We start from the raw sequence: 19,522 nt of genomic DNA, 5'->3' as shown, positions 1-19,522 counted from the left end.
GGATCTGCTAGATCAGTGTCTGCGACTCTTCTGTCTGACTTCTCTCTTTCTCTGCTTCTCTGTCCCCTCTCCCCTCTCCATTCCCAGGCCATTCTTATTCTATAACTCTATTGGTTACTGTCTCCATTCTAGCTACCACTTTCTATATCAAAATTTTTCTCAAGAAAAATGCTGGATTTTGCACGTTTTCCTCTGAAAAAACTGTGATTCTTTGTATGTACTACAGTACAGAGTGGAAGTGTGGTTCTGAGTAAGATACTGCTTTTGTTTTTGCAGGTCTTATCATTTCTCTGCAGCTTCTTCGTGGAGACATGGAACAGATTAGGAGAGAAAATCCTATGATATTTAATAGGGGACTGGCAATTACAAGAAAATTGGGATTTCCTGATGTCATCATGCCAGGTAGGCAGAACTTCTTGGGGCTGGGATGGGAGAAGGGTTTGAGGATGGAGTCCAGTGCTTCTCTTATGGTGGAGCGGGTGGTGACGTGTGCGGTGGAGGAGCCCTGCAGCCATTAAAAGCCTCTATAGCCGAAGTCAGGTTGCTGGCTGCGGTCTGCAGCCAGTGGCTCCTTTGGCTCTTGTGGCATTTGTTCTTTTCCAGAAGCCCCCATATACGTATATTCACCAGTGCAACATGACAGTCCAGCAGCTGGGCTTCGTTGTCTCCTATGAAGACTAGATGGTAGGATTCAACACAGAACTTCTCATGGGGATGCTTTTTACACTCTTCTCTTTTATTACATTTCTTAGAAAAGAATCCCCTCACAATAACTTCCTCTTTAAGGAAAATAGTGCCTGTAGTATCAATGAATCCCAATTCATGTAGGAATAGCAGATAACATTTCTATCAGAAAAATGCATTGTAATGAAAAAAAAATTATATATTAGGAAAATGGATCAGGCAGAATGGTACAAATTGGGCACTGTGAATAGTACTACCTGGCCGGTTTCTCAGGAATTATTTAACCCCCTTCATCTAATGCCTGATGGGGAGCAAGGGAAGAGAGTGGGAATGCATTGACCCTCAAGTGTGGTTCCAGCAGATCAGTCCCTAGTTCATGCTTCCTAGTCAGGCAGATACAGGCGAAGCTGGAGAAGTGTATCCAAACAGGCCATCGGAGCCAAAGGGGCTGTAGGGAGTGAGGGAACAGTAGAGACATGGCTCAGGTGGATGGCAGGTGGTCTCATAACCACAGAAGATGTGAACAAGGAGGGGGAAAGCAGACCAGGCCAATAGCTGGTTGTCTGGATGGATTACAGAAGGAGTAGACCTACCCCTTCCCTTGAGTTTTAATGTTCCACTATAAGTTTGTTTGCCATTATTTAAAAGGGTCAAGCCAGACTAGACTGAACTAACTGATTGTGACCAGTCTAAATATCACCTACTTGGCTTCATGGTGCTCTAAAATCCTCTTGTTGGAAATATTCGCCAGCATGTACCCAGAGAGGAGTATGACCTGAGCGTAGGGAAGGCCCATATAATGGATTATAACACTGGCTGCCTTCTAACTGCCCACATTATGCCCAGACTTGTTCTCTGCTGCCTTCATTCTCTCTCCATAGACACTGTGAAAGCAGAGCAAGCTGCTGTGAACAGCTTTCATCTCCTGCTCATGCACACAGGAGGGACTTTTGGATAAGAATCCTGGGCCATTCGGTCAATTCCATATTTATCTTTAAATGTTAAGGAGACTTCATGCTTATGAAAGGCCCCCATCTGGCTGTTGTAGGATTGATGTCCTCCACAGGGTGTTTCTCCCATCCTGTCCTGACAGCATTCCTTAGCCCTCTATTGCCCTGGTAATCAGAAAAAGATGAGCCCAGGCATAGTCCTTGGCTTCTTGGTAATGTGTCATTGAAGAGAGAATCAGTGGTTACCAAAATTGACCTTGTGATCTTTTTAAAATTAGATATCCAGGCTCATGATGTGGAGTCATACATTCTTTAAAAAATGTACTTAAAGTCTTTTCTTTCTTTTAAGAAGGTATTTGTCTAAGATTCGGGCATTTCCTTCCTGTTGGCCTTCACAGAGTCATAGAATCAAAACAAAGTGAGCAAAGACTAGAAAAGAACAAGTAAGATTTGTAAAGCAAACTTTAATTTCAAGAGTTACAGTATTCAGACCTCATCTATGGAAAGAGATCTTTCTGTGGAGCACTCTGCATCTCTTTTTATCATTGGCACACAGGCTTATAAAGGACTTTTGGGTATGTTAGACATGACTGTGGAAATCAGCAGTATCAGGCATTGGTGAGGCAAACAGGTTAACGGGGTTTTCCCTCCCTTTGTCCCACAAGGCTGCAACACGGGCAGTCCTGGAATGTGCAGGCTGGAGCTGTGAGTGTACCACCTGCTGCGTTGTCTGCCCTTGAGGTACTGAGTGCTGGAGCTGAAAGTGAAGATTGATTCACAGGCAGGAAGCAGTTCTTGATGCATCTGTCCCTCTTTTACTCTTTCTCCCCCTGAGGAAAGAACTTTTTGAACAGATGGTCACTCTCAGGATTGTATGCTAATAATTGACAGCACCCTTAATGCACCCCAAGATACCATCAGACTGGGTTTGCCACCCTTGGGCAAGGTGATAGGGCTGGCCCTGCAGGTCCTGCTGGAGCAGTGGGAAAAGTGTGCAGCAGTGTTTTACACTGTGGTCAACCTGTCTTGGGAACCTGCCTGTGGCAGGAAGTCCCTTGGTAAGGTTGCGCCTCCACCTACAGCTGGCCCACTCTTTACCTGTGGGAATATTGTACCTGGGCTGCAGTGGTCCCTCAGCCCTTACAGTGCTGGCATGACCACATTACAAGTAGTTGCAACTTTTTGACACACAGACATATGGGAAATGAACAAGGAAATAAATTATGTCAGTAACTGTGAGCATGTCAACACTTAAGTCTGAGAAATTAGAGTAAATGGAAAAATTAGAATTATTCATATACTGTGATTCTTATTTTAAAACTACCAGCATTTGGCAGAAACCATCAGACACTCATTTGGGGAGGTCTTTTTTGTTAAATGACCCAGATAGGTCCTTGTCTGTAACTCTGTACAGTTACAGAGTTCAGACAGGCTTTAACCGCCCCGGCATCTAACTTACCATTTTGAGAAAGGTCCTTCCAGTGGTCTCCCCACTGCTTTCCGTGAGCGTGTATGTACACACCACGTGACTGCTGTGAACGGGAGATGTACTGCTCTTTGCCACAGCTGAGCCCTGACTCCATGGCCATCCAGCTGTGCTCATGACCCACGGTAGTGAGCAAGAGGCAAGGCACCGTTGCTGGTGGTCTGGGAGGTCCAAGAGAAGGCACATCAATCCAGGAAATGCCATCCTAGATTACAGAAGAATAAATAGATAAGAAAATTTAAGCCTAATTTTGAAACTGAGCACTTAACAATGTTTTGTTGATTTATCACAATATTTCTGTGGGTACTTCCTCCTTTCCTCCAGACTCAGTTTAGTACAAAAGCTAATAACTCCATAGTACACTTTTACTCCTTTCTTAGATTTTTTTCAAGAAAATGGGCAGGAAATACTGGAGCAGGAAAGGCATTTCAGGTGAACAAGTTGAAGTTAACTTTGTTTTCTGTGACTAATGTATCAGAATTAGCCAAAATAAAACTTTAAAGAAAACGGTCAGCCAGAAGACTGTAAACTGAAAGGAATGATCTAAAACCTCTTGCTCAGGAACAGACTGTACCCTTCTCCAGACCACATCTAAGCCCATAGAGATGTGCCACCAGCTTCTATGTAGTTCTCTAATTCTTAGCTTTCCTGGAAAGTCTGTTTCCTGGAGTTGGTGGAAATACAGAGCACTGCCATGGCTTTGTGGGAAATACAACATTTTAACTTGTTTTCTAAGTCTTGAATTTTCAAGATGTCATTAACTGTGGGTGATATGGGCCAAGTTTTCATAGTTAGTTAAATGAGCTTCTGTCTTGTCAGAAGAAACCTGCCCTTGATTGTGTTCTAGCTGATGACTAAGTGTTTCCTAAAGCAGTAGTTCTCTAGTTTCAGTGTCAGAATCACCAGCAAGGCTTGGAAAAACACAGATCGCTGAGCCCACCCCAAGGGTTTCTGATACAGCAGGATTGGGGTGGGACCCAGGAAGTCGCATTCCTCACAAGCTTTCGAGTGATGGTGATGCTGCTGGTTTAGGACCCTCTTTGAGAACTGGGTCCTACAGAGTAGTCTGCTTTAGGGATGCTTTGCTCCTCCCTGAGTCAGACCTGGCACAAGCTCCTCCCTGGGTTCCTCTCTGTGTTGCCCTGACCTTACCGGTTAGAAGGCAGCAAGCTATGCAGGCATGGCATCCCTCTAGGGAGCCCCCTGACTCTTGCCCTTGTGCTCAGAAATACACTCTGTCCTTTGTTTTGACCCCTGATAAAAAGTGCATGCTTCATCACCAACCTGCAAGTGAGGTTATTTTCTCTTTTCCTGTTTGTCTTAATTGTTCTTGTTTCTCTCTGTGCTGTCCCCTCATTCTCGCCCCTTTCTTTCTGGTGCAGAGATGAAGATAGTTGGGTGTAAGTTCCTGCTTTTGTGTGTCCTGTCTGCTTTTTGCCTGCTTTGTTTCCATCTTCATTTGTTTCATGGAATGTTGCAATACTCGGGTGGGATGTCATGTACATTATTAATCCTTCATCAGCCTCACATTTTGGGATGACTGACCAGACATTAGAGAAGCTGCCAGCTCAGCCTAGAAAACTGTGTATTACTTTGGGTGTTCATTAAGATCAGAGAAAACTAAGGACATGTTGGAATGTTTAGAAAACCGTAACAAGCCCTAGGTATATATAGATACAGGGATGGATTTATATGAGGTAGATCAGCTACTCCCATTGAAAAGAAAATGCGTAGTGCTTATCCCAAGCTACAGAGAATCAGAAAGGCAGAAAGCTTTTCTTTTCAGCTCTGCTGGACACATCTCATACAAACAGCAAACACACAGAGACATGACTTTTGAAGGAAAGCTCTCCTCAAGAGAGTGATGAAAGTATTTACCACAAGTAGATTCATAAGACTGTTGTCAGTCTGAGTGTCAAATGAAGCTTTGGCAATATCTTTAAGGCATTGTTTAGGAATGATTATATCTAATCCTACAGCAGGTAGGAAGACCATCACATCCCTTGCCCAGGAAAGGAGTAAGCATATACAGTGATGTCACACTATGCCCATTCCTGTCATCCTGTTGGAGCGGATAACATCACTGACTTGTAGCAATAGAAACCAGTAGAAGTGTGACACTGAAGACATGGTTAGAAAAATAAAGAACCTGTCTTTCCTGGATACTCTAAAGAAATCCTCCGAAGAGCCTTTTTATTTAGTCTCTTCCTCAAAATAAGAACTACTACAACATAAAACATTAGTGATGTGTCTGAAACTGTCCATATTGAATGGTAGTTAGCATCTCCACATCTCCGTGAATGCTGTCAGGAGACTCCTAATCTGACAACAGGTCAAATTGGCACCATCTCTAGCAGGCTGCTGTGTCTGCTGGGAGAAAGTTAATTCTAGTTTTTAGTCTTAAGGGAAAGAAAACACTATCCATAGAAGCCCTTCCTAATCCTATCTAGGATTAGACAAGGTCTAAATAATACAGTATTAGATACTATTATCCTAGAACCCAAAGCCTCCAAATATGTGACATGAGTAATTTATACAGAAGGAACATGAATATAATAAAGAATCCAAATAAGACCAAGTGTCCTAACCTGTGTGGGCTGTCCTGGATCATTTTTCCTGGGGTAGAATCCCACCTAGGCTGGGACAGTGTCGTTCCCAAATTCCAGGTAAGGCTGCAGTGTTTAGTAAGAGATTCTTTTGCCAACAGACATTCTGGTGCCTGAGCTGTACCTCAGAGGTTCTGCAACCTCTACAGAGACTGCTCTTAGAGAAGACCCGAAGAGCACCTTGTGAGCTGCTTCTCCAGAATCCTGCTGGAGGGCAGGTCTTTGGAGGACTAGACCTGGCCACTGAGCCATGCAATTCTCTCACTGCCGGATGCAGCTCTGTCACAGTGCTCCCCAGCCCCTGAATCTTTCTTGTAGTTGAAAAGCACTGTTTCATTCTAAGACCTCTCACTCCCTAAGAACCCATGTTACCGACCAATACCTGATATAATAAGATGGCCTCAGGTTCACTACTCTGCTCCTTCCCAACAGCTATTAAATGTAGATTTATAGGAATCTGGACTTTTAATGTGTAGTTGCAGTGTAGTGATGCTGTTATTGACAAATGAACACTCCAAGTGTCAGCAAACTATATATAGCCTACAGGCCAAATCCAACCAGCAGCCTGTTTTTGTACTACCTACCAGCTGAGAATGGTTTTTTACATTTTAAAAGAATTGTGAAAACAAAGAACATGTGAGAGTGATCTGTATGATCCACAAAGCCTAGAATACTTAACTATCTGGCCTCTTATAGAAAAAGTTTGCCAACCTCTGCTTACTCTTAAGTCCTTAGTTCTGTGGCATGCATCTATACCAACAATTGGCACTGGTTGCCATGTGAAACTGTGAAAGGGACAAAGATTATTTACTCTGAAGCTCTCTTACAAGAACAACCTCATCCATTCATCTTTCCATTCAAGGAACTCTGTTGCATGTTAGCCGAGCACCAATCATTCAGAGAAATGAAGCATTGCTGATGTTGTTAGATGCTCTGCCAACCTTGGGAAGCAGAGGACACCTAACAAAGGGAGGCAGGGCTGCCCTCATCAATACTTAATCCCACTCCCCACGGAGAAACCTCCCCTCTCCCAGCATTCCTCCATGCTGCCTGAGAGCTGCCCAGTTCCCCACCCCCAGCTAAATTTCACGAACGTCTTCCCAGCAGATTCCCACTTTCTGGTCCCCTGGTGTTAAACCCTGGAGAGCATCAGAATTACCTGATGATCATTAAAAATACATGTATACAAGCCCCACCCAAGGCCTACTGGCATCTCAAGGGGTGAATGTTAGAAACCTAGTTTTAACAAGCTCCCCTGGGTGATTCACATATAGCCAGCCAGTGGTCTGCAGACTAACTGCAGAAACCACTATTCAGGCCTCTCTTTCCCATCCTTATTGTAATGTGCCCATTCTCATCCCTCTCCTGGTAATATTTCCTGAAAATTGTTTCTGAAGTTTACAGGAGCTTCCTGGAGACAGTACCTTAACCCAAAGGCATGATTCCACTTGTAGGCTTGTGAACATGTAACATGCGATAAGGACAGCTAAAGAGCAGAGATCCTGGGAGGCTCCCTGTAAGGCAGGCCTGGGTCATTAGATCCTGGAGCTTTTCGCATTTGTTTCTTCTATTCCAGGAGAATTAGTGGAGAGCTCTATTTAAATGATCCCCCAGAGAGCTTTTGACAAGAAGGCCCTAACAACATTAACTATCACGAAGTGTCATTCTCAAAATTGAGGCTATAATTTGCAAAATTGCAACCCATAAGGCAGCCTAATACCCGTTCTAACTGAGAACGGCCCTGGTCTAGGCAGGTCTGCTCTCCAAATAACAGAGTGGCCAGAGATCTGATGAAATCAGGCTGCTTGAGTCTGTAACTCAGAGGGCACTTATATCGATAAATTTTCTCAGCTAGATGATCACCAAAGTCACTCTTTTTAAACAGAAAATTTTTACGTAAGACTATCTCAGTCCTTCCATTTGAAATTGGCATTTTGGTTTAAAATGCCCTGGAGAGTTGCTGTGTAGAAACTGTGAGCTCACTCTATAAAACCAACACAGACCAAATTCTGTCATTGTTAATCCCCAAGACAGTGCTCAATTTTATATTAATATTTTGTACATTACTAGGAAAAGTTTGAAATGTCTCATTTAAGGACGTATTCATTGTAATATGGTTAACCTTAATATAGAGCCGCAGAAATTTAAAACGTACAATCTAGAATTGTATTGCTGACAGCCAGCAGCTGCTTGTAGAAGTCACGTGGATTATCTTGAGAATAACTTCCAGGGTAATTTTAAACAAAGCACCTATTCCTTAGACGAGACATTAAAATCCTCTAGGCTGTTCACTTTATGCCAAGTCATCCTAGAAATGGAATAATTACTTAAATTCCATAGAAAAGCTAATAAGTAACTAAAAGGCTTTTATCAGAAGGTGCATGTTTCAATTGTTAAACATTCAAAGAGTAATCAACTCTGATTTATCCCATTATAATAGCAATAATCCATAGTAAAGTTCCCAGTTAACTTTGAATTTTACTTTCAGGACTGATTTTATTCGGTTTCTGTCCTGATACTAGCAAACTGATGAATCTGAGTTTCTCTTCTCCTTCTGCTAGCCTTCTCCACCCTCTCTGCACATGTGAGTGTTGTTTTAATGGTATGCCAGGAGGACCCAAGCAGTGATGTCCAAAAGAGGCAGATTAAAGTTCCAAACTCATCAGAATTCAAAGTAGAAGCTCTCCTCAGCCCAGGAGGAAAGTCTGTGCGGACTACAAGGGTGGGCGCCCTAAAGTCTGTCCCACCTACCCAGCAGTTGCATTTGTGTGTGATTTTCAGAACACATTTTCCTCTTCCCTCCATGGTGGCCTCAGGGCTATTTGTTTGGGGAAAATGACTTTCACACATTAGAGGAAGTTCTCTGGGCTGTCAAAGAATTGCTTCCCCACTTGTGCCAAGGTATTTTGAGAGCATCATGTGACCAGATAACCATAATTGCACTCTTGGGGTGCCTGAAGAATAGATGGTCTGGTCAGGAAGACCCCAAAAGCCCAAGATATATGCCAGACCTGGCCTTTCACTATTTCATGCATAAGAGACACTCAGGCACTTCCAAGTTAGGAAGGGTAGGCAGTGCAGAAAATAGGTCGTCATCATTATCTGACCAATCTGGGAAAACTCACTTGCTAACCAAAAACAAAACCTCTTTATGCCATTGTGATTCCAAGTAATGAACAGATTTAGATAGGCCAGTTTTTCTAAAAACAGAAGTAGAAAGAATTTCTGGCTTCTGAATTGGCTTGCTTTGCAAGTTAATTGTTCCATTAACTTTCAGTTGATTTCTTCAGGCTGCTAACACATCTTCACTTTGGCCTTACCTGTTTTCCTTTGCCATTTTCTTCCTTTAAAGATTTTTTCCCCCACAGCCTTTACTATGTTTTTTTGAAAGTCAAAACCCTTCTATAAAATGTGTAAGTAAAACTGTTCATGTTACAGGTTTAGAAGCCTAATTAATAAGCTCTTCCTATACATGGAAAGACAATCCCATCCCCCCTAAAAAACAGATGTGAGTTAGATCATTTCAGAACTGCAGTTTGAGCTACTCCTGCTCAGTCTCAAGCAGCAGGTATGAGCTGTGTGGGCTGGAGTCAGAGCGCGGCGAAGAAGGGCACAACAGACTGTCACCAGTGTTTTAGCACCTGTGCTTCTGGAGAATCATCTGCTCCCAGAGCACCTGCAACAAAAAGAAGAAAAACTAACAGTCCGGTGACTTCTGCCTGGCATTCCAGCAGGGAGTAGGATTTGGAGATAAGCCTCCAGAAGGAAGTAGTGTATCCTTTAGTTGGACTCAGAAGGGTTAAGGGTTGCACAAAGAAAACCTAGAAAAGACAAAGGAAACTACTTTTTTTTTTTTTTGAAGGAAAGGTGGAGGGAATGGTAGTTAAGACATAGAGGTGATTAAAATAAGTGTTATCCCCGTTGATTCTAAAATCTTTCCTCATTGGGAGGCTTAGATTACAGTTATTCTCCTGAAGAGGAGAGAGACTGAGCAGTTACCTGAAGTCTGCCTTTTCCCACCCTCGGCAAGCTGTGGTGAGCACCTTTAGCATTCAGATTTAGAGAGCACATGACTAACCAACCTGAGTTCTGCTGCTCTGATAACTGGTAGAATGTCCATTGTTATTAACCAAGCTTGGAATGCCCTGGGCACCCACCTGACCCTTGAAGGACCCAAATGCTAGCCTTGTCCTCCATGCATACAGGGCAGTGCGGCTTCTGTGGTCATGAAAACATGACTTTTCTTTCCCTACAGGCGATATCCGCAATGACCTGTACCTAACCCTGGAGAAGGGGGATTTCGAGAGAGGGGGAAAGAGTGTACAGAAGAATATTGAAGTGACCATGTATGTGCTTTATGCAGATGGAGAAATCTTGAAGGTAAGCTTTGCCAGTCAGTTTGGAGTGGAGCCTAATCCTGTAAAAATTTTAGTGCTTCTGTGGACTTGGTCCAGAGACCCATTCTCCTCAGGAAGGACTGAATTCAAATCACCCCATATGCACTCTTCTGTGCCTGTTCCTTTCTTCAAGGAATCCATGCAGCATGCTCTGATAATGACTTCTAGTGTCACACAGCCTTTTTAGAAACTTCCTACTGTCTGACCTGAATCCTTCCTGCTCCAATTTAGACCTATTCCCTTTAGTTCTGTCCTACATGTTACTTTTTCTGCTACCTGTCTAGCATCGAGCTGCCAACTTTTGGTAACTGTTACTAGTTCCCACTCTTTTTGTTCCTTGAGCTAATACAGGAAGTTATATTTGTTCTTTAGTAAAAGGTGGGACTTAGGTACTTGCTGGTTCCAAGTTATGGGACAAGGAATAGCAGACTCAGGCCCTAAAAGACTATTTCTAGCCAGTGCAGTACAAGGATTCTCTGTCACTCTTCATTAAAAGTGAAGACCGGGAGTGCTGTTTTTCTACTGCCATTATGTCAGTTTTCCCCTCAGCCATGTCATGGTGAAGTCCCTGGCAAATAAAAAGACACCATTTGTGTATCACTTGGTAGAGGGAAATCAGACTTTTACAAACCTTGCTTCTATACGTTGACAACAGCCTTATGTAGACAGCCTAGGAATGATCATCTACATTTTATAGAAGGAAAAAGGTAAAATTAGTCAAAATCATCTCCCAAAGTTAGAAAGAAACAGAAGATAATGTTGAAATGGTGGTAGAAAAAGTGATTTGTGTGTCATTTTAAAAACCCACCTCAAGAACTAAGTCATGTCTATTGTTTGCTGGATAATGCTGAGGTTAGCAGAGCTGTCAGCTGTTGACACTGCCCCATGTGGACAGGGAACTGCTCCTGATTGTATTGCCCACAGCAGACAGGGAAAGGGCATGGAATTGCATCTTCACAGCAATACTTGGGAACCAGGGTCAAGTTAAGTCTGGCCTACCTTGATTATATCCAAGGATAGTCAGCCAAGGGCAGCCTAAAATGCCAGTGCACCATTGGGCTGAAGATTAGAAAACAAGCACTCTCCTCTTAATTCTTTAATTATTTTTCTGATCTTGAAAGTGCTGTGTAAGTTGACTTCTCCTCTGAGTTCATTGTTTCCTTTCTTAATGAGGATGAAGAGCCAACCTTAGTGATTCAGACACACCACCAGGTTTATTGAACAATATATGTGGTTACTTCTGCCCCAAGGAAAACAAGGAGCATTGTGACTGCTGATTCCTTATGCCATCTGAACAGTTGTTTCCAAAAGTATCAAATCTAAGTCAAATGAATTTTCTCATCTAAAAGATTTGGCCTGATGGGAAAATGAGACCTGCACAATGGGGAAAGTGAAGTGTCCTCATAACACAGAAATCCAGGGGGTTCCTCCAGGAAGATAGTACCTTACTTTGCTTCTCTCTTCCAGGATTGCATCAGCTTGGGTTCAGGAGAGCCGAATAGGAGTTCCTACCACTCCTTCGTCCTCTACCACAGTAATAGTCCTCGCTGGGGAGAAATTATCAAATTGCCCATCCCCATTGACCGGTTCCGGGGCTCCCACCTGCGCTTTGAGTTCAGACACTGTTCTAGTGAGTGAGACTTCTCGTCACATTCCTTTGAGGATATGAATATAACCCTTTCCTCTCTGGAACAGAATTAAGAGGGTTCTTACTATTGGGGCAAGAAAATTAGATGGGATGTCATCAGAGGTTGTTCATTAGACAGTAATTCAAAAACATGGGCTCTGGTCTTGACTTTGCCTAGCATCTGCCCTGGACCCTCTGTCATTCCCTTTTGGGGGTTTCCTTTGTATGCTGCTTCTTAAAGAGGGCCTGCTTTATCAAGACTAGCAATTTAGTTTCTATTTGGGTCTGGATACCCTGTGTACCTTGGAATATAAATGGATACTCAGTCTAGTGCATCTCTCATCATTTTTGCCATCGGGTTACTACCTAATTAATGAACAAAATAAGGAACAAAGAAGTAAAGAGCATAAGTGATAAGCAAAAAGGGAATTTCTGTTAAAAAGCAAAGTTTGGGGCAAAACAACTAACTCTTGGCTCTGATTACAGCAAAGGACAAAGGGGAAAAGAAACTCTTTGGCTTTGCATTCTCACCCCTGATGCGGGACGATGGCACCACCCTCTCAGATGACATCCATGAGCTCTATGTATACAAGGTATGGGGCCTGGCTGTCTCTCACCCCGCTGAGGCCACTCTCACACGTGGTTCTCAGTTATGTAGTGTTCACTGGGCGGGCCAGGGTGTCCAGGGTGGTGAGCTGGCGGAGACAGCAGGACAGCTGTGGGCAGGCTTTTGTCTTCTAAATGTGGTGGGTTTCCTCCCACAAGTAATGCCAGCAGGGCCTTTGTTTCCCACCTCCTACTCCATTAGTAATGGAAATCTGTTCCAATACCTCTGTGCCATTGTGGCCTTGGCTAGTACATTCAGAGACCTGCTATTTGGGATTGTGGTTCTGTCAACTGTTGTAGCTGGTACTCTAGGTTGCCTGCACACCAGGCAGAGGCCACATGCCCTGCCATGTTCTCAAAAGCCGTGTAAGCCATTCTGGGGAGTTTCTGAACAGAAAGCACTCTTTTAAGAGGACCTGAGGCCCAAGGTCCGGCCTTAGGAAGATGAGGGCAAACATCAACCCAGGAATCCCTTGGGACCTGATTTTTACACATGGCATGGCTCAAGAGACATTTTATGTTCTCTACTTTTGCCTGCAGTGTGATGAGAATAGCACGTTTAACAACCACGCTCTGTACCTGGGCCTGCCCTGCTGCAAAGAGGACTACAATGGCTGTCCTAACATCCCCTCCAGCCTCATCTTCCAGCGCAGCACCAAAGAGTCTTTCTTTATTTCCACACAGCTCTCTTCCACCAAACTCACCCAGAACGGTAGGTGATGATGCCTACAGGGTGGTGCCCTGCACTGTCTTCAGTTGCTGGTTCCATGTTGTTGGTATATGTTAAGAGAGACAGAAAATACCACTTTTTCATGCCACAGTGAGGGGATTCTTTCCATTCAAAGTTGAAGGAATCATTTGGCAGTAGCAGCCTATGAGGTTTCCATGGTTTTAGCAGCTCACTAGTGCACTGTCAGACTTCACAGATGTGTCTTTAGCCTTGATCTCAGCACTCAAGACGCTGTTGTACTGCTCACAGCTATTTCTCTTGCTCCAGATCCCACTTGCCCTTGGCAGGGAGAGTCTGGGCTTTGCTTGTCCATGACATAGACAGGGTTCACCATCTTTTGGGCTTGCTTCCTAGTGGACCTCCTTGCTTTGCTGAAATGGAAGGCCTTTCCAGACCGGATCATGGACATCCTAGGGCGGCTGCGGCATGTCAGCGGGGAGGAAATTGTTAAGGTACGTCTTCACGCAGTTCACACATGCTGCCTGAGCAAGAATCTGGCCATAAGGCCTTATTTCCCCTTGATTTCTGCCAGTAAGCCTCTAAGACCACTTTTGGAGATTATATAATTAGCTGTCTAGAAATAAAAAAATTTTTTTAATTAGCCTCTTTTTTTAAAGGAGATATCACATCAATTTTATCACCTTTCAGAAACTGTATTTAAGCTTTAAGCCAATTTTCTGACTTGTTTTTCTTCCTAGAAAGCAAAACAGTAACTAAAGGGCAGTGGTAAAAGCACCCTCTCAGAAGTAGTCTCAGCCTGCAAGCCTCTAGGTCTCTCTCTCTCCCTTCCTTGGTTCCCTCACTTTGTAACGCTTTATTTACCACAGACCCAGCCTAATGTCTTTCTGGCTCTACTCTCTTGACTCTCTAGAGGAACTCTCAATACTCTACATTAACTGTAACTGCTGATTTTCCCCAGTCTCTCACTTAGATTCTGTATGAGAGAACTGTTCCTTATTCCCAGCCTCAACTGCTTTATGAAATACTTTTGTGGCATTTCCTATCAAAGGCCTGAGCAGACTGACTGCAACACTGCCAGACCCTAGTTGTTTTCTATAGGGCTTCCCTGCAGTTTGTAGAAACCAGCCTTTTGCCTTACCTGACTTTAGCTCTAGAAAACCCCCAGGCACTTCCTGATGGTGACAGCCCAGCAGATGGATTCTACACAATGGACTGAACTCAGATGAAGGAAAATGGAGGTGCTTTTGGTGATCAGCAAGAGCAGTGGAATGTAGGATAGAAATTAAATCTCAAGAAGGCAACCTGTCTATCAGTGTGCATTCTAACTTCTGTTGTTAGCACAGATGCACTGTCCATACTTTCATTTTACAGCTCCATTGACTCAATACCACACATCATGGTGTCTTCAAATGAGGAACAGTTTTAAAGCTGTGTACCTCTTTGCACTTTTATGGAGTCCTGTATAAACTTTGTGTTAATTAATTGATCAGAGTATCATAAAGTTTTAAAAGAACTCTTTTCAAATAAGCTAATACTAGTTTTTGAAACTTAAGATAAATTTACACTCCATACATTTTTTTCCTTCTAAACACATTAAAAATATTAACCAGTAAACAGACCAGGTATTAAGAAAAGTCTGTGATCTCTGTAAGGCTGAGTTGATGCATCCCTGACAGGAGAACATCCTAGTAGCACATCTGATTTTAGCATCAATATTTGTCTCAAACCAAAAGAGAATGTAAAGAGAATATGCTAGTGTTTTAAATTTTTTTACTTTTTATTAGAAGATTTGAAACATACAAAAAAAGTAGATAGACTAGTATATATAACCCTGCATGTACCCACCACCCAGCCCCAACTATCATCATAAACCTTTGGCCAGTCCTGCCCATCAACCCCCCACCCATGCCTTCTATCTTACATTGTTTTGAAATAAGTTGTAAACATTGTATCATTAAATTGCATTTTGACCTATTTATTATTCTCTCCCAGGACTTTTGCATTTTAGAAAGAAAAAGGCTCATGCTCAAAAAAAAAGATTCTTCCAGATCTTTTACCCTCATTGACAGTCCTCATCAGCTACACTCTCCCTTCTTCAGGGATACTTATTTCTAGACCAAAAAATAGTTTCTGTTGGTAAGGCCTAGATTGCCCCACCCTCATCCAGATGTCCTCTACAGAGCAAGGCCATAGTAGAGAATGAGGGACTACTGAACCTTATGGGTGTCCCAGGAAAGTGACCTCTTTTTCTCAAAACGAATTTGCCATCAAAATTATTTAGATTATCTCTATTTCAAGATTACTGTTCTACATGGATGTCCTAGGTTTTTTAGGTAATTGTTCTTTCCTTGGAAGTTTAGCACTTACCCAACAGGAAGAGCCTTTCTGGGTCTCTCTCTCAGGGCCCTTTGGACTATAAGCACACACCCCAGGTCCACCTGGTTGTCTCTTAGCTCGGTGGAGGCGGGGTACTAGATTGTTTATAAGTGGTGGTGTGAGATCTTAGATCTTTGACTGTTTATTGGGAGATAAATTCATTGATGTGTGGAAGTCTGACCATGCGTACAAGGTCCTAAGACCTGAACCTTTGACTTTTATGCTTTTGCAGTTTCTTCAGGACATCTTAGATACACTCTTTGTGATTTTGGATGATAATACAGAGAAATACGGCCTGTTGGTGTTTCAGTCTTTGGTAAGGCTCACCTTTCCTGATTTTTATTAATTATTACTGTCACATATTTTTAAAAATCTACGGATAACAGTTTATTAGAGAGACTCAATACAAGATGTAGATACTTTCTAGTAGAAAAGGAACTGAGGCATGTCACCCAAGGAAAACCAACAACCAACCTATCAGGCAGATCTCTGCGAGATCAAATGTGAAGAATTCAGTGTGGTCAGGTCTGGACCTCAACTTTGTAGTTTTGATACTCAGTCTCACCACTATTGCATGGTTGCCTACCCCCTGAAATAGTGACCTTCACCAACAAAAGGCCCAGAGACTAATACAGGAAATAGGACAGCCCGGTTTTGCACTTCTAAAGTAGGATACAGTCACCACCAGGAAAGGCAGAGACTCACTTGTTGTGGTTTGAGCATCACACGCTCCCTCTGCAGTTGTTTGGGAACCAGAATCCCAGAAGGTGGCTTAGTGAGAATGGATAGTGATTTGAATGGTTAGTGCATTTTCTTTAACATATCCAGTCCCACAGGAGGTCTGTGTATTCAAGGAGAATCAAATACTCTAAGTCTACCTGATAGATGAGGAGCAGAGGCAAGAATTAGAATGGTACTTGCAATGTTTGTGTCTCTCACTTTTCTTCCTCACTTCATTGGCCAGCCAGCCCCATGCACAGACTTTCTTAGGCGGGTTTGGCTCAGCATACAATTTTTTTTTTTTGAGACATCTTAGTGTTTATGCCACCTACGCGGGTATTGTTTTGCCTTCCCCTGGTCCATGTTGTACCGCCCAGCATTATTGTGAAGAGAGAAGCTCAAAGACTGGCATAGACAGATGAGTCCCAAGTTTGAAATGGGAGGCCAGAACGAACATGATGGAAATACAGACACAGAATGGAAATCTTACATTCCGTGGAAACACTAGAGAAAACAATGAGAGTTTGCCATTCCTTGAAGAATCAAGAGTTGTTTCCTGGGGATAGGTTTGAGTCCCCCAGTGAACCCTACTATCCTCCATCTCTCCCAGGTATTCATCATCAACCTGCTCCGAGACATCAAATATTTCCATTTCCGGCCTGTAATGGACACATACATCCAGAAGCACTTTGCTGGAGCCCTGGCATACAAGTAGGTAGTGCTTGGCATCATCATTAGGACTTGTGTTTGTATAGAAAGACAGGCTTTTAAAAAGTTCACTGGCAACCACCATTCATTCAGCTGACGTTTATTTTAAAGCTTCATTTATCTGTTTTTTCCTAGCTGTCGTAAAATACACATAACAAAATTTATCATCTTAATCATTTATAAGTGTACAGCTCAGTGACATTAAGTATGTTTACATTTTTATACAGCCATCAATCACCACCATCCATCTCCAGAACTCTTTTCATCTTGCAAAACTGAAACTCCTCATTCCCCGGGACCCAGTTCTTCTGTAATCACCATTATATTTTCTGTCTATAAATTTGCCTAATCTAGGTACCTCATATAAATTGAATCATACAATATTTGTCTCTTTGTGACTGACTTATCTCACTAATCATAATGTCCTCAGTGTTCATCCATGATGTAGCATGTGTCAGAATCTCCTTCCTTTTAAAGGCTGGATAATGTTCCATTGTATGTATATACCACATTTTGTTTATCCATTCATCTGTCAGGGAATACTTGGCTATATTCAACCACCTTTTAGCTATCATGAATAGTGCTGCTATGAATATGGGCATACAAATATCTCTTTGAGACCCTGCTTTCAGTTCTTTTGGGTGATCATATGGTAATTCTATTTTTAAATTTTTGAGGAACTACACAACAGTTTTTTACAGTAGCTGCACCATTTTACATCCCCACCAACATACACAAGGGTTCCAGTATCTCTCCATTCTCACCAATACTTGTTACTTTCTGGGTTTTGGGGTTTGTTTGGGTTTTTTTTTTGCATTTTGGAGTTTTTTTTAGTAGTAGCCTTTCTGATGAGTATGATGTGTATCTTGTGGTTTTGAGGTTTTGATCTGTATTGTCCTAATGATTAGTGATTTTGAGTATCTCTTCAAGTGCTTATTCACCATTTGTATATCTTCTTTGGAGAAGAATCTATTAAAGTCCTTTGCCCATTTTTGAATCAGGTTCGTTGGTTCTTTGTTGTTGAGCTGTAGCAGTTCTTTATATATTCTGGATATTAACCCTTTATCAGGGACATGATTTGCAAATCCTTTCTCCCATTGTATTTCAATGTGTTGATTGTGTCCTTTGATGCACTGAAGTCTTCCATTTTGATATAGTTCAGTTTATCTATTTGTATTTTGTTGCCTGTGCTTTTGATGTCATATCCAAGAAATGATTGCTTAATCTGATGTCATGAAGCTTTTCTCTTGTTTTTGTATGAGTTTACAGTTTTACCTCTTACATTTAAGTCTTTGATCCATTTTGAGTTAATTTTTGTTTACTGTGTAACTTGAGTCCAATTTTATTCTTCTGTGTGAATATTTAGTTTTCACAATGTAGTTTGTTGAAAAAGACTATTCTTTCCCCATTTAATGGTCCTGGCATCCCTGTTGAAAGTTATTTATTTATTTATTTATTTATTTATTTATTTATTTATTTATTTATTTATATTTGTGAGGATTTATTTCTGGACTATTTTATTCTGTTGATGTATATATCAGTCTTAATGCAAGTACCACCCTGTTTAAACTACTCTTTATAATCAGTTACTCTTTGTAGCAAGTCTGAAATCAGGAAGTATGAGTCCTCTAACTTTGTTCTTCTTTTTCAAGGTTTTGGCTATTTGGGGTCCCTGGAGATTCCATATGAGCTTTAGGATGGATTTTTCTATTTCTGCAAAAAATGCCATTGGGATTTTGATAGAGATTGCATTGAATTTGTAAATCACTTTGAGTAGTGTTGACATCTTAACCATACTGAGTCTTTTAGTCCATAAACACAGATGTGTTTCCACTTATTAGTATCTTCTTTAGTTTCTTCAGCAACATTTTGTAGCTTTCAAAGTACTAGTCTTTTACCCCTTTGGTTAAGTTTATCCCTAAGTATTTTATTCTTTTTTGATTCTACTGTGAATGGATCATTTTCTTGATTTCCTTTTTTGATTGTTCAGCATTAGTGTATAGAAAAACAATCAGTTTATGTATATTGATTTTTGTACCTGCAGTGTTGCTGAATTTATTTATTAGTTCTAACAGGGTTTCATACATACAAGATCATGGTAGCTGCAAATAGAAATAATTTTACTATTTCCTTTCCAATTTGGATGCCTTTTATTGCTCTTTCTTACTCAGTTGCTCTTCTAGTAATAATATGTCGAACAGAAGTAGCAAAAGCAGGCAAGCATCCTTGCCTTGTTCCTGATCTTAGAGGAACAGCTTTAAGTCTCTTACTGTTGAGTATGATGTTAGTTGTGGGCTTTTCACTGACATTTTAAACTATAGTTTATTACATGGTTGTCATACTTTTCCTCCTAAGAAATGGTGGCAAAGCTGCTAAAAATAGGTCTTGGTCTTTTGATGAGAAACATGTGAATAGCTAAATATATCACCCACAAATAAATGTCAAAGAAAATAAAAAGACAGTCAATAAGAGAGGTGGTATGAACAGTAAACATGGGAGACACTCACAGGTTATCTAGAACCATTAAAGCCATTTTAAAAGTCACCATGTTATTCTGTGGAATGAGCACAGTTTTTGGAAACATAAATAAAACCGAAGGTGGTAAGGCTGTGGAGTCACTGGAACTCTGACACTTTGATGTCACTTTGGAGAGCAGGCACTGTGCTATGTG

The 19,522-nt window shown here is 41.8% G+C and overlaps 1 protein-coding gene across 9 annotated transcripts in view; it reads left to right on the top strand.

Moving 5' to 3' along the window:
- DOCK3 (dedicator of cytokinesis 3) overlaps nt 1-19,522 on the top strand; it is a 299,241-nt gene that overhangs the window by 200,785 nt on the left and 78,934 nt on the right. For all 9 annotated transcript variants that reach the window (XM_032458413.1, XM_032458418.1, XM_032458411.1 and 6 more), the window contains 8 exons: nt 277-402; nt 9,982-10,106; nt 11,591-11,753; nt 12,237-12,343; nt 12,897-13,068; nt 13,441-13,538; nt 15,656-15,739; nt 16,754-16,854. In XM_032458413.1, coding sequence (XP_032314304.1) covers nt 277-402; nt 9,982-10,106; nt 11,591-11,753; nt 12,237-12,343; nt 12,897-13,068; nt 13,441-13,538; nt 15,656-15,739; nt 16,754-16,854 — 976 coding nt within the window. The remainder of the gene's footprint in view (nt 1-276; nt 403-9,981; nt 10,107-11,590; nt 11,754-12,236; nt 12,344-12,896; nt 13,069-13,440; nt 13,539-15,655; nt 15,740-16,753; nt 16,855-19,522) is intronic.

This window comes from Camelus ferus, chromosome 17 (assembly GCF_009834535.1).
Source record: "Camelus ferus isolate YT-003-E chromosome 17, BCGSAC_Cfer_1.0, whole genome shotgun sequence".
NCBI classification, from domain to species: domain Eukaryota; kingdom Metazoa; phylum Chordata; class Mammalia; order Artiodactyla; family Camelidae; genus Camelus; species Camelus ferus.
Note: the sequence above shows the minus strand (reverse complement) of the source record. Positions and strands in the feature narration are given on the sequence as shown.